This window comes from Pristis pectinata, chromosome 2 (genome assembly GCF_009764475.1).
Source record: "Pristis pectinata isolate sPriPec2 chromosome 2, sPriPec2.1.pri, whole genome shotgun sequence".
Taxonomy (NCBI): Eukaryota; Metazoa; Chordata; class Chondrichthyes; order Rhinopristiformes; family Pristidae; genus Pristis; species Pristis pectinata.
Window position 1 is genome coordinate 79,577,762 of NC_067406.1, and position 15,480 is coordinate 79,593,241.

The window sequence follows — 15,480 nt, forward strand, 5'->3', positions numbered from 1 at the left end:
CCGTTCGCTGCACGTGGTTTGGGAGCGCTTGTTTTAAACGGGGCTTGACAACACCCTCCCTCCCCCCCCACCCCCCTCCCCCTCCCCCCCCACCCCACCCCACCCCACCCTCCCCTCCCCCTCCCCCTCACCTCACCTCACCACACCCCCACCCCCTCCCCAAGGAATGATCCTTGCAGCCGGCACATCGGCCTCGACCCGGTCGAGTCTGGAGACACCTGTAAGCCGACAGGTTCCAACATCAGTGTTGTAATGATGTTACAATTATATGTAGGTTTCATTCCAAATGCATTTAATTCTTTGAATTTAAATTCCCAAGACGTTATGGGGCGGGGATTCAATTGCATATTCCGAATCATTTGTCTGAATATTGTCCAGTAACATAATCAGCAGGATACCAAATCTCAATCTTCGGCTGTTACACTATTTCCTCTCCTTGGCATGAGATAATAATTGCCCATGAGAACATAAGAATTGGGAGCAGAAGTAGGCCATTTAGCCCTTCAAGCCTGTTCCAGTTTTCAACAGACTAGGACTGATCTTTTGCCTCAACACTTTTTCTGCCCTACCCTATACAGAAATCTACTGTTCTGTTTTGAATGCAATCATTGACTCTGCAGCCCTCTTGAGTTTCTGAAGATTCACCACCATCTGAGTGAAGTAATTTCTCATTTCAGTCACAAATGAGCTGCTCTTTAATTTGAGACTGTGACCCTCAGCACTGGCAACATCCTTGTAAATACTTTCTGGATTAAAATCTTTCGTTATTATTGTGTTACTTGCACCTCTAATTTCCAGATTTACTCTATGCTCTATATTACCATTATCATGTGGGGGCCTCTCATCAATGGTTTCTACCCCTTGATGTTCATCAGCTCCACTCAGACTGACTCTACTTGATATTCCACTCTACTGCTTATGGACCCTTTAACATCAGTGATTTCTTTTTGATGATCCCTTGTAAAATTTAAATATCCTGGAATATTTCAGCCAGCCCTGTCAACTTGTCCATTTCCAAAGATAATTAACCTTTCAATATTAACTTTTATATTTACAGCTGTACAAGATGTTGGTGAAATCGCACCTGGAATATTGTGTGCAATTGTGTTTCCCATACTATAGGAAGAATATGATTAAGCTAGAGAGGATGCAGAAAAGATTTACAAGGATATTGCCAGGAATATCCAGGGCTTGAGTTATAAGGAGAGACTGGATAAGCTGGGACTGTTTTCCATAAGTTAAGAAGGCAGAGGAGTAACCTTGTAGTTTATAAAATCATGAGGAGCAGAGTCTTTTTCCCAGGGCAGGGGAGTCTAAAACCAGACAACATAGATTTAGGGCGAGGGAGAAAATTTCAATGGGACCTGAGGGGCAAATTTTCATAGAGGGTGGTGGGTCTGTGGAACAAGCTGCCAAAGAAAGTGGTAGCAGTGGAAACAATTACCTTTATAAAACATTTAGACAGGTAGATGGAGAGGAAAGGTTTAGAGGGATATGGGCCAAATGCAGACAAATGGGACTAGCTCTGGAAGGCACCTTGGTCAGCATGGACAAGTTGGGCCAAAGGGCCTGTTTCTCTGCTGTATGACTCTATGAGTTCAGGACTCCTGAGTCAGAAGAAACATTCCCCTTGTATCTGCCCATCCAGCCCTGTATTTTGTATGACATCATCTCCATAAAAAAGGCTTTCTGTGGAAATGATCTTGAAATAGCATTTTTGGCACTTTTCTGTTCTACTGTCATTAGATTAGATTGTACCAAACTCAGCCTTGGCCTATACCTTTTTATCATATATACCCTGTAGAAATAAGTAATTCTATTTTCAACAGAAAATTTGCCAAATTATGGTTCATTCTAACCAGTGAGAGTTCTGAGTATTTATTCCTTTAAGGCATTCTGACTGAAAATTTAGTTGCTCCATTAGATGCTGGGTGATAAGGAGATACTAGGGTGTGACTTTTTTCCCCTCAAAATCCTTAAATTGCCAAGAGCAAAACTGGTCTGTTGAATATTTCCTCTGGTGCACCACTACATGTAAAACAATGCTCTTAACTCATCTAATGTACATTCTGTGGTCATAGAAGTTTCCCATTTGTCTTCCATTCACGGAGTAATTAATGGTAAGAACTAAAAGAAATCATATTCCTGTTTACAGAAAACCATGTGTACTCACTGAAAAATTTCTTTGGCCATATTCACACTTGCAGCAGGGTTTTCATTGGTGCTGACCTGCAGCGCAGTTAGATGGCACATCAACAGCTCAGCTAATCCATATTATAGTCCAAGCCTAAACAGTACACAGAAGTACAAGCAATTGTCGGTTGCCACTATTCCTGTGTGTTATTCTCTGATAATCTTTGATCATAGAACTGCAAATATTACACACACACATCCCATTTTATCACTTTGATCATTTAACTTGTTTTGTCAAAAGTGAAAAGATCTTAGCTCTTTATTACAATGTTTTTAACTTAGACCAAGCTCTAAGTGTTTGTAAACACAACTGGCAACGTCTTATTTGTTCTACAATTTTGAAAGCTGTCAGTCAGTTAACAGTCTGGACACAGCAAGGACATTTCCCCCACCTGAAGAGTCTGGAACCAGGGTTCATAGTCTCAGAATAAGTGGTAGGCTGTTTAGGACAGAAATGACAGAGATTGCTGAGAGTGTTAAATCTTTGGATTTTTCTCTCATGGATGGCTGTGGAGGCTCAGTCAGAGTTCCACCCTATATAACATTTCCTTACAATATACAAGGCCATTTTGGTCCATTGAGTCTAAGCCGGCTCACAGAGCAATCCCATTCCCTACTAATTTTCCCTACAACCTATTCTATTCCTAGTCCCATCAACTCTACTCATATTCTGCCACACAAGGTCTTTGAATAAGTCCCAGACTTCTACGTTTTGCAGTGCATGGGCAGAAGACAAAGACTTGTGTTAGCTTCAGCATCTGAACACCAAGGACTCCAATGAATATTCAGCATGATCTGTCCAATTAACCAAACACAATGCTTCAAGCCAAATGCTTTCTGCTTCAAATGCTCCACTGTTGACAAAGGAAGTATAGGTACTATACTTTTCCCAAGACATTTTAAACACTTGCTATATAAAAGTGTTACAGATATATCTAGTAAATCATTCCAAAGCAAACATCGCTCTGAAAATTGTAGAAATTCCTCAAAATTCTTACATAATTGATACAGAATCTATTATTATACATTTTTATTGTAACAAGTGTGTTCACAATATAATTACAACTTTTTTTCCATACAATTATTGCATACAACAAACATTTATACCTTGAAGTCAAAATGAAGAAAATTTCAATGTGATTTAGGCACTGCATATTTATACACTGTAGCCACCTTCATTCAAAGGATTACTTGGAACTGATATTGAGAGAAATTGGCTGCAGGGGAAAAGAGGGACTTAGGAAAACAGTTTATATGAAACTTCCAGATGCCTTGCTGATATTTACAAATTTCATGTTTGCTTTAGTGGAGCCGGGATATTTGCAGATGCTTGTTCAAGATAGGCTAAAGGTCCTTGAGCGAGATCTGCTGTTTTTTTGGGCTGCACATTAATATCTTCCAGGACTTGTTGCCAGTGTCTCAGCTTGCTCAGGTGTTTTTGGATCAAGGCTTCTTTTCTCTGTAGTTCATTTTTCAATTCTGAAACATCCTACAAAATGCATATATATTTTTAAGAACACTTCCAAAAAGAATATTTTAATGCTTAAGCTTTGAAGGACTACAATATGATTAGGAATTTATAAATAACAAAAGATACATCAAGCAAAATGTTTAAGAAAACAGATGAGCAGTGCAAATCATTGGAACTTACTAGTTCTAGCCTTCTATTAATTAGAAGACACTATCTATTCTTTTCAAGGTCCAGAGTGGATAGTCTTACAACTATTTGCCAGTTTTACTGTTCACATAATTTGTTAGCTTCACTTTGTGCTGACTGATCACTTGCACTCTTTCTCCAATCTAAAAGTCAGCTTCCTCAATGTCAGTAAGGCAGCTGAAATCAAATAAAAGAAAGAGGGCACAAGATCAATCATTCCTCTCCAGTATAATGGCTGCTCTTACCATTATCCTACATGGGTACAGGGTAATATACTTGGGTAACAAGACAGTAGGATGTTAGCACGAGCCTGGTGTATTTGTCCCCCCACCAACTCTCCTTTGCACTCCCTCTATCACAAGTTTAGTAACATTAAAGCCAATTGTATCACCTCAATGTTGTGAAAATTGTGGGGTGCCAGCCTGCTACAATCCAAACTTAGGGTCTTGACCATCTCTACAGCAGGCTGCCACACTAAGCTATATATACTTGCACTAAGAATTCATAGGATTCCGTGTATACTTTCAGGTAACAAAATAAACAACTGTCAAGTTATTCTGCAGGTTTTTGTATAATGCATAATCCAACATCTTAACAATTATACAGGCTAATAAAACAGAGGACTCCTATCATCACCTTTGATTCAGAAATCTACCAACTTTGTTCAACTTTACTTTAGCGTAATGCTGATTACTCAATTGATTTTCCCCTCAGAAAGACAATAGAAAATTATAAAACTACTGAAAATAAGCTCTCTACCTCTTTTATGACTTGTTCAGGTTTTTGTACAGCAAGCTGCAGCCTCTTCTGAAGAAAAAAGCATTCTGTTTGCCTGGCGACATCCAAAAACTTTTGGATGCATTGCTCTACACCTGTGGCATAATAAATGAACACATTTATGGATAAAATTGTATGTTGTTTAGAAGTATGATCTTCAAAATTAAACTGAAAGTACTGTAATGTGTTTGAATTCCCTGGCTAAAATTTTTCAGAGTGTTATGGCTGTGTGTTTAACTATTATATGCTCAATAAATCTGTGTCATGTTGCAAACATTGTTATAATTTACTTCTTAAAATAATAAATAACAGCTTTCTTCTTGAATGTGCAAGGACAATTAAAATCTGTAAACATGACAAGTCTTCCTGGCTGCAGCCAGATGTTCCAAAGAGACTTTTAAAAACTTGCATTAAAATTATTTTAAAAACAAGCTACTTAAGATACAAAATCACTTATGAATTATTAAAATCATTAGAGTACAATTAAAATCCCTTTTAGGCAACTTCAAGCATTCAGTCATTTGCAACAAAGTAAGTTCCAGACTTACTGTGTCAAGATGTCACCATTTCTGAGTACATGCCATTAGTGGACTTCACCCACAGACCTGTTTTAAGATCAGAGGCCCTATTCATCTAAATGGGGATTCTCAACCTGCACAATGGGAAAAGGTAAGGGTTTCTTTCTTTAAATTTTATTTTAGTTTAACATTTTAGAGACCTGTAAGTGGTTTTGTTTGCTTTTAATGACATTTATAAACCTAATGACTTTCTTCTTAAATTATTTACATAAATTTTATTTTTAAATGTCACAGAAAATCATACATTTAAAAGCTGTTAAATTCTTTGATACCACTGTTGGTTCCACTGTTCCACCTCCAGCTTTGCCTTCTGTCAAGGATAGTTGAAGACAAGACCTCAGAAATATGCAGCTGAGGTCTAGTAGCTACTGAGACCTAATTAACCCTTGGCTGAAGCCTCCAAGATCCCAAACCAACGAAGTTCCACCTATACATCCACACCAGGTGAGCATGAGATGGCTGGGGCCTGAACTTTTTACAGTTTATACTGAAGATATGGTTGCTAAATTTGCTGATAGCACAAGGTACGAAAGTAAGTTGTGAGGAGGGCTTAAGGAGGCTACAAAGGAATAAAGGTTAAGTGAGTGAGTAAAGATCCAGCAAATGGGGTAAAATGTGAAATTCTCCATTTTGGTAGGAAACTGGAAAAGCTTATTATCCAAATGGTGAGAGATTACAGAGTTCTAAGATGTAGAGGGATCTGGGAGTCCCAGTGCATGATTCCAAAAGGTTAATATGCAAGTACAGCAAGTAATTGGGAAAGCTGAACAGAACGTCATTGCTTATTGCTAGGAGAATTGAATGCAGAAGAAAGGATGTTATGCGTCAGTTATGTAGGACATAAACAAGACTAAATCTACTGGGTATAGTATTGGTCCCCTTATTTAAGAAAGAACATTAATTCATTTGCAGTTCAAAAAAGGTTTTCTAGACTAAAATACCTGGAATGAGAGGGTTGTCTTAGGAGGTTAGGACAGGCTAGGCTTCTAAAGCTGGAGTATAGACAAGTGAAGGGGATTTGATTGAAACAAAATCTTATAAGATATTTACAGGGTGGATGTGTAGAGGAGTTTCCTCTTGTTGGAGAATCTAAAACTAAGGATTATTGTTCAAAAATAAGACAGCACCATTTAAAACGTTGCAGTGAAAGGTTACCACACTCAGACAGAAATGCGGAGCAGCAGTTAGGTCAGATCAGCTAAGATCTTAGGCTTGGTGGGGGGGGCTAAGTGGCCTACCCCTGCTCCTAATTTGTATGTCTGCATGATGCCAGGCAGCAAATCAGATCCAGCAAGATCCAAGTCAATATGTCCCGAGTTTTATAAGTTGTCTCAAGGAGCACAAAAATGAGGTAATGCTTAATCAGTAAATATTTTTCCCTCATTAGGCAGACTGCAGTTAGAATATCAAGGTTAATTTTCAAATTTTGTTATCTGCATGCTACCAAGTGTGCAAATGTTCCATTTCATGTCTCACCTCTTTGCTAATCATGAGGCCATTGCTAACATCAATACTTGAGCAAAGCAAATAATCAAGAAAAATTACATATTAGCTTCTGCTTTATGTATGCAGGATAACTGAAATAATTGTTACAACAGTTCGTTCCACCTTTGTAACAATGCAAACGTTTGGAAAAATGTCTCTGCCAGAACGTAATCCATTAGAGAAGGAGCTTTCATAATCATTTTAGGTCCAAATAAAAGTTATTGCTTAAACACAGAATTCAATACACCTCATATCATTTATATCATTATATACATTCTTCCAAGGTTTCCCACCTGTTCTAATTTCTTCTTGATCTGTGCCATTCACATAGTCTTGACTGACCAGTGATGCAAAGCATGCCTACAAGAAACTCACAATTAATACTTAGAATTTTCCAAATTAAGTTAACAGAAACAATCTAGCACAAGAACACTTTTCTATCAGATTAGAAATGAAGTAGGATTCAAGGTCAGGGATTCTGTGGATAGCAAGTAACAAAAGATGTCAGCAAAATACTTGTGAAGTAGCTTTTTTTAACTGGGGTAAGCTGAGCACATCTATAAAAGGGAAATCATTAAATAGACAGAACAGCCAGCAAACACACAAAAGTGTAATAAAATCTTGTGGGAAAAGTGGATGGAAACAAGAAACTTTTCCAAGCAGAGGTTTTAAATATATGAACATGACAACCTAAACTGTGAGCAGAATGCAAACAAGAATGAAGACATAGGATATACAAAGGAATCTAAGCGATGATAAATAGGACACAGTAGTATGGTCTTTGCTGATGGAATTGCCCTACCAAAGCCCCCGCCACCAAACTCAACATGGGCATCACTTCAAGGCTAACATTTCTATTGCCCCCATGAAGGAGAGAGTGAACCATCTTCTTGAACTGCTGCAATCCTTGAGATGAATGTATTTCATATTACTGTTAGGTAAGGCATTCTAGAATTCAAACCTAGCAATGATGAAGGAATGGTGATTTATTTCCAAGTCAAAATTCTGTGTGGTTTCAAGGATAACTAATTGTGGCAATCCCATACGTTTGCTGTCTTTATTCTTCTAGTTGGTAGAGGTTGCAGGGTGGGAAGTGGTGCCAAAGAAACTATTAACACTCTTCTCACTTATTCTTATCTAGTTTCCTCTTAAATGCTCCCAAGAGGAATACCTCAACCACTCCACATGGAAATGATTTCCACACTTTTACTTTTTGGGGTGGAATGTGTTTTCAAATTTGGCCTGACGTCAATAGAAACAAAGGCAATATGTCAAGAGGCCAATGATCTTGCACACATTTAAAGTGTTATCAAAAAAGAAAATCAATTTTCTAGTACAAAAGTTTCTCCGGAATTGTTCACTTTATCTTCGCCTTAATTTTGATCTCTACACAAATAAAACATCACTTTTACATGCATCCATCCTTTCCTTTCTAAACTCCAGCTCATTAATTTTTTTCTCAATAAATGCAAATACAATGAATGACTGATTGCTAAAAGTATTGCTAAAAGCACACATGCACCTACTGATCTCCCGGGGACGACCCCCCCGCCGCCCAAGGGACCCACCACCACCACACAAACCCATTCCCCCCCCCCAGGGGCCCACCACCACCACCCCCTCTGCACTGACCCATCCCCCACCCCCCGGGGACCCATCCCCCCCCCCGCCACTCCCACACTGACCCATCCCCCCGGGATCCCCCGCCACCCCCGCACTAACCCACCCCCCACCCCCCGGGGACCCCCCCCCCCGGACTGACCCACCCCCCGGAGACCCCCCCTGCACTGACCCATCCCCCCCGGGGACCCCCCCCCCCCGAGACACAGCAGCCACCTTCCCCTCGCCCAAAACCACCGACCCTCCCGCGCCGCCGTTACCTCAAAGGAAGCCTCGAGTTCGTCCACCAGGGTAGAGGGAGGCCGCGCCGGCACGGCGGTGGGCGCAGAGGCCCCGGGTGCGGGCCCGGCCCCGGGAGGGGGCGGCGGATTCGGGTTTTGCGGCGGGTGCGAGAACATCCCAGAGAGGGAGGCGGCCATTTTGCGGAGCCTCAGCGCGCCTGCGCGGCTCCTTACTACTGCTGCTGCTGCAGAGCCCGGAGTTCCTGCAGCTCCAACTTCAGGCGGGCTGTGTGCAACTGTTCAACTATATACATATTGCTCACAAGGATAATCTACGCTTTGCGACTTTTCAATGGGAAAAGCATTTTTAAAAGGGTTTGATTAGCTAGTGAATGTATCAGCAATTACTGTTTGCTTTTATCTTTTGTCATGATCGTGTGCAGGTGGTACAACTATTCGTTCCCGGCGATTTACAGTATTAACGCCGTGCCCCGGTGTCGTCAATTTTTCATGAGGGCAGTTACTCTTTATTATGGCCCTGCCAAATATTTAACCTCTAAGTGATATCACTAGAAAGGGTTTGTGGGATCTTGCACTACACATGTTGGTTACCGGTTCGGTTCATAAGGTTCTTTGATAAATGATGTTCAAAACTACAATGGCGTTATATTAAAAGAAACATTCTTGCCAGTGATAGAATAACTATAACAGCAATAGCAAATGAATTTAAGCATTGTTCACAAATTCCGTTCGAAAAGAAAACAAGTGAAGCAAAACAAAACTGCTGGAGGAAGTCGCGCAAGAGATTCTGCAGATCCTGGAATATGGAGCAACACGCACAAAATGCTGGAGGAACTCAGCAGGTCGACGTTTCGGGTTGAGACCCTTCATCAAGACTGGAAAGGAAGACGGCAGAAGCCGAATAAGAATGTCCGGCGGCGGAGTGGGGTGGGGTGGGGTGGGGGTGGGGGTGGGGGTGGGGGTGGAGAGGGAGGAGTACATGCAGGCAGGTGATAGACGAGTCCAGTGAGAGGGAGAAAGTAGGAGGGTGGGGGAGATGGGGAAGGTGTGGGGGGAGAGAGAGAAGTAAGAAGCTGAGAGGTGACAGGTAAAAGAGGCAAAGGGCTGAAGGAGGAGGAATCCGGTAGGAGAGGGCAGTGCACCATGTAATCAAGAGAAGGAGGTGGGGAATAGATAGGCAGGTCATGAGGGCAGGGAAAGAGGGCCTCAGGAATGAGAGAAGACAAAGGAGAGAAAAAAGAGAGAAGTGGGGGGGGGGGGGGGGGGGTGAAGGGGAGGGCTTACCAGAAGTTAGAGAAATTGATGTTGAGGCCGTCAGGTTGGAGACTACGAATGCGAAATATGAGGTGGTGTTCCTCCAACCTACGTCTAGCCTCAACGTGGCAGTAGACAAGACCATGGATAGACATGTTGGTATGGGAGTGGGATGTGGAGTTGAAGTGGATGGCCACCGGGAGCTCCATGCTTTTATGGCAGATGGAACGAAGGTGCTCAATAAAGCAGTCACCCAATCTGCATCGGGTCTCACCGATGTAGGGGATGTTACGGACTCAGTGAAAGTCCCTTTAAGATAGAGAGTGTGTGTGTATGTGTGTGTGGGGCGTGCTTACGTCAATAGAAGATAAAGGACGTAATGACGTTGTTCAAGAAGAAGAAAGAGAGAGAGAGAGGAAAGGGAGAGAGACACTAGCCTGCTAGTTTCTCTATCGATGGATGAGAAACAATAACTGTGTCTGCCACTGAAATCCATGTCTGGAAATTGGAAGTAATCCGGTGGAGTTCACTTTGTTGCTGACCTATAGAAGGAAACAGGTATTTGTGGGTGGACGACCACGATTCGGATGCTTTTCGGGGTGAGGAAGTCACTACCGAGTAAACACTGAAGTGTCATTTGGGTTCCATCGTGGAACATTTGGATTTCGTATTTACTCTCTCTATGTTTGTCTACGTCTTATCTTCAGACAATGGTGGTTGTTGAAGAAGCCCTTGCTCATGTTTCACCTTATGGCTTGCGGAACTGAACTTTAAGAACCATTCCGGAACTTGGAGTTTGGGACTTTGTCACACACACACACGAAGAGTTTAGTTTTGGGGTTAACGTTCGAGGTTTAACATTTTTGAATTCTAACATACTAACATTTTTACTTTTATTTTACGTATTATCATAAGTAGTAATTAATAAAATAGTTTTTAACACTGAATCATGCTCAGTGTGTTTCTTTTGTTGCTGGTTCGTGACAGGGAGACTGCACTGGGAGCACCGGATGCAATAAATGACACCCTTGGATTCACAGGTGAAGTGCTGCCTCACATGGAAGGGCTGTTTAGGGCCCTGAATGGTGGTGAAGGAGGAGGTGTAGGGACAGGTGTAGCACTTAGTGTGGTTGCAGGGATAAGTGCCTGGAGGGTCATCTGTGGGGAGGGACGAATGGACAAGGGAATAGCGGAGAGAGCGATCCCTACGGAAAGAAGAGAGAGGGTATCTAACTCAGTGGGTTAGGCAGCATCTATAGAGGGGAATGGACAGTCAACATTTCTGTTCATGACCCTTCATCTGGACTGAAAGAATAGAGGGGTGATAGCCAGAAAAAGAGGTGAGGAGAAGGGGTGGAGGAAGAACTGGCAAGTGATAAGTGGATCCAGATGAGGAAGGGTGATTAGCAGATGGAGGAGGGCAGAGTGGAAATGAACAAATGAATGTTGACAGAGAGTAACAATGGCCAACATATTCTACAATTATGAGATTAAGCACAGATTACTGAAAATCCAGTCCATTTGGTTAATATTGTAAATTAGCACTGATTGCATTATGGGTAATTGTGTTTATGTGCAAGTTACTTTATTCCATTCACTTAATATTGTTGATATGCAGATCCAATGTCACTTGAATATCATTTCCAGCTTTCATACTGATTTCAGAATATCCAATAAAATGAGTATAATGAGATATGCATTCAATGGTTTATTTCCACCTGCATGATTATTTGATCATTCAAATAAAAAACACAGAAAAAACTATAAATACTGAAAAAGGAAGGTGCAAGCTTTTTCTTCATGCACAGAATATGGGTGTTACTGCACCAATCCTTGAGGAACCATCTTTTTGTATTAAAGTTTCAGCTACAATACTGCTCTATTTGAAGTTCTTGAACATTATGTGAACATTATGGTATGTATATGTATCTGCTGCCTCGTTCTTCTAGGTGAAAATGTCATGTTTGGGATTGCTGTTGAAGTAGTATTGGCAAAATGCCTCAGGGCATTTTGTACTGACTGCACTGGTGATGTTTAGGATAGGGCAGAGGGTCACACAAGCAGGCTGCTTTGAGATTCTTGATTGTTCATGGAAATCCAGGCAATTGTACAGTATTTCCTTAAGTGTGCCTTTTAGAGTGGAGAACAGTTTCAGACGGTGAGGAACAGTCACTTGACATGAATGCCCAATCTTGGACGTGCTCTGCTAGCACTGTATGTATGCAAGTGGTCCAAATAAGTTTCTGGTCAATGGTGACCTCAAGATGTTAATGTGGGGGATTTGGAGATGATAGTGCCATTGAATGTTAAGGGAAAAATTATTAGACCCTCTATTGTTTGAGATAATCATTGCCTTGCAGTTATCTGAATATTTCTTAACACTTAGAAGCACATGGCTGAATGTTATTCAGATCATGCTACATGCAGACAGATTGCTTGAACATCTGAAGTTTCCAAAATTTGGTTTTCATTTAGTTGTGAGAAACATAAAGAAGACACATTGCCTCAGTTTAGCTTATCCATCCAAAAGAAGTCTATACCAGTTTTTCTCAGTGTGTCACTTCACAATGGTCTGTTGTCACAAATAAATAGGTGTGTTGTGAAATTTTGGAAAAGATAGGTGTGTTCGAGCTGCAATGCTCATCTCCCATGAAATTATCATTTGATCTAAATTAAAACCTTGCACAAACAGCTCTGAGCAGAGTTCCAGATAGTAGTCTTTTCCCCACAACCTCTGTAATTTCCGCTGTTGGGAATTCTTCTTGCTAAATGAAACCAGAGCTTTATAATTACAAAACAAATATACAACCGCAGAATGAAGCCAGTCAAAATTGTCCAAAACAAAAACAGACAGCAGCTTCCAGGCACATGTTTCAACCACTTCTTGCAGTTTAATATGCATAGTTCTTCCACTATCTATTTTAATAATGGTAATCTTCAACTTCACAATTTGGCTGAAGCTAATTTTTCTCAAGTGAAGATTTGTCATATTTCATTCATAAATTTCCCAATGCACTCAAGCTCAGTGTAAATTATCTATCTTCTTCAGTATTCCCTGTATTCTGTGGCTGTTCCCCATCCCATCCTTTGAGTAAAAGGTACCATTCTTCAGATGAAACAATAACAAATCTGCATTTGTTCCAATGGTTTAGGCGGATGTTGGATATTCCGCAGCACCACCTGTGCAGTTACTCCATGTACCTTGAGGAAGAAGCACCCTCAAAGTATGGTAAGAAAACACGCCCTCTACATTATTTACCACATTGTGTGATCATCTTACCAATAAAACATCTTTTGGGTGTTCCTGCAGATAAACAAAATCTGCCCTTCAAAGTAACTTGGTGCAAATGGGATCACCTAAAATATTTCTTAGAGTCCCTTAATCTATTTTATTACAGTAACAGAACATTTTTCATTTTTACTTCATTCTATTATTTTTAAAGGCTACAATTAACAGTACAGGGAATTATTTAGTGAATCTATTGCAATAATGGAGAGCATTACTTTAAAATGAAATGAAGGGTTTGCTCCATGGTCTTTATGCTATATTGTACATCTAATGGAGTCAGTGCCTGTTGATTCCATGAAAACCAAAAAATATGCAGATGCTGAAAATCTAAAACCTCTATGAGAAGAAATTGCTAAACACTTAACATTTAAATGACCACCCCCTTATCTTATATCCATGTTCCTGCATTCAAAACTCTCCCACTAGTGAAAACATCTCAACGTCTACTCTATCATGCCTCCTTAGGATCTTATGTTTCAATAAGATCACCCTTCATTCTTCTAAACTCCAAAGAATACAGATCTAGCTTTTTGTTTTATTTGTTGCGATAGGACAACACTCCTATCCCAAGAACTAGCCTAGTGAAACACTTCTGGACTGCCTCCAATGTTACTATATCATTTCTTATACAAGGGGATCAAAACCATACACAGTGCTCCAGGTGCAGCCTCACCAAGAGACTGTACAAATTGTAAAAACACTTTTCTATTTCTGAACTCCAACCTCCTTGCATTAAAAGCCAATATTGCCACTTATCTTCCTAACTATTTGCTGCAGCTAGATGTACAAATTCAAATAGGTTTCAAAATACAAAGATGCTGTGTACTGTAGATTTTTAAAAAGATGTTTATATATTAAAAGTTTAATACTGCTATATACTGCCATATGGTATTTACCTCTCTTTTAAATTTCCCTTCCACTTTATCCAGGATGCCATTTGATTTTTGATCAGTATCAAACCCCGAACTTCATGTGTTGTACACTGCAAACTGGCCTGAACCCCTGCCTTCCCAGCTGCTGGATGCTGCAGTGCCAGGAACCTGTTGAGAATCCTTGTATTACACTGGGATTCCTGCAACACTGAGGCTTGGTAAAGAGAGATTGCCTGTGGGGCCTGCATAGCTCTCCCCAGCTGAGACATTTTTCTATGGTAACAAGTTCAACAGTAGTTGTTGGTTATTGAGCCTGTTGTTATACAGAAATCTCTAGGCTGAGGGAAGCTGTGCAGCCAGAGAGAGGGGGAGGCAGCAGCTTCCATCACATCCAACAGAAGGTGATGAGGGAGACAGTGGAGTCAGGTGGTCTGTCAGCACATAGAGCAGTTGGGGCCAGTTCCCAGCAACAGCCTGCACTCACCATGTTGTCCTGAGCAGCCACTTGCCTCTGAATGCCCAAAACCCAGCCCCCCACACCAAGCCATGGGATGATTCATTGTTGAACTTGTATCAGGTTCCTGGCACAACAGTGATGTCAGTAAGATGGCATGCAAAACAAGTATTGGTATTGGTTTATTGTCACTTGTACCAAGGTACAGTGAAAAACTTGTCTTGCATACCATTCGTACAGATCAATTCATTACACAGTGCATTGAGGTAGTACAGGGTAAAAACAATAACAGAATACAGAGTAAAGTGTCACAGCTACAGAGGAAGTGCATGCAGGTAGACAATAAGGTGCAAAGTCAAATAAGGTAGATTGAGAGGTCAATCTCATCGTATAATGGAACTGTTCAATAGTCTTATCACCATGGGATAGAAGTTGTCCTTGAACCTAGTGGTATGTGCCCTCAGACTCCTGTATCTTCTGCCTGATGGGAGAGGAGAGAAGAGAGAATGACCCAGGTGGGTGGGGTCTTTGATTATGCTGGCAGCTTCACCAAGGCAGCGAGAGGTATAGCCAGAGTCCATGGAGGGAAGGCTGGTTTCTGTGATACGCTGGGCTGTGTTCACAACTCTCTGCAGTTTCTTGCGGTCCTGGGCAGAGCAGTTGCCATACCAAGCTGTGATTCATCCAGATATGATACTTTCTATGGTGCATTGATAAAAGTTGGTGAGTGTCAAAGGGGACATGCTAAATTTCTTTAGCCTCCTGAGGGAGAAGAGGCACTAGTGAGCTTTCTTGGCCGTGGCATCTATGTGGTTGGACCAGGACAGGCTATTGGTGGTGTTCACTCCTAGGAACTTGAAACTCTCAACCCTCTTGACCTCAGCACCATTGATATAGACAGGTGCATGTACACCGCCCCCTTTCCTGAAGTCAATGACCAGCTCTTTTGTTTTGCTGACATTGAGGGAAAGGTTGTTGTCCTGACACCATGCCACTAAGCTCTCTATCTCCTTCCTGTACTCCGACTCATCGCTGTTTGAGATACGGCCTACAACGGTG

At 41.2% G+C, this 15,480-nt stretch overlaps 1 protein-coding gene across 1 annotated transcript; it reads right to left on the bottom strand.

The window, feature by feature from the left end:
- Positions 1–3,208: 3,208 nt before the first annotated feature.
- On the bottom strand, positions 3,209–8,764 carry med28 (mediator complex subunit 28). The gene is made up of 4 exons (XM_052045539.1): positions 8,571–8,764; positions 6,984–7,050; positions 4,610–4,722; positions 3,209–3,682 (listed from the first exon to the last, which is right to left on the bottom strand). Exons 1-4 carry the CDS (start codon positions 8,727–8,729, stop codon positions 3,485–3,487), a joined length of 537 nt encoding a protein of 178 aa, XP_051901499.1. The 5' UTR covers positions 8,730–8,764; the 3' UTR covers positions 3,209–3,484.
- Between the last annotated feature and the right edge of the window lie 6,716 nt (positions 8,765–15,480).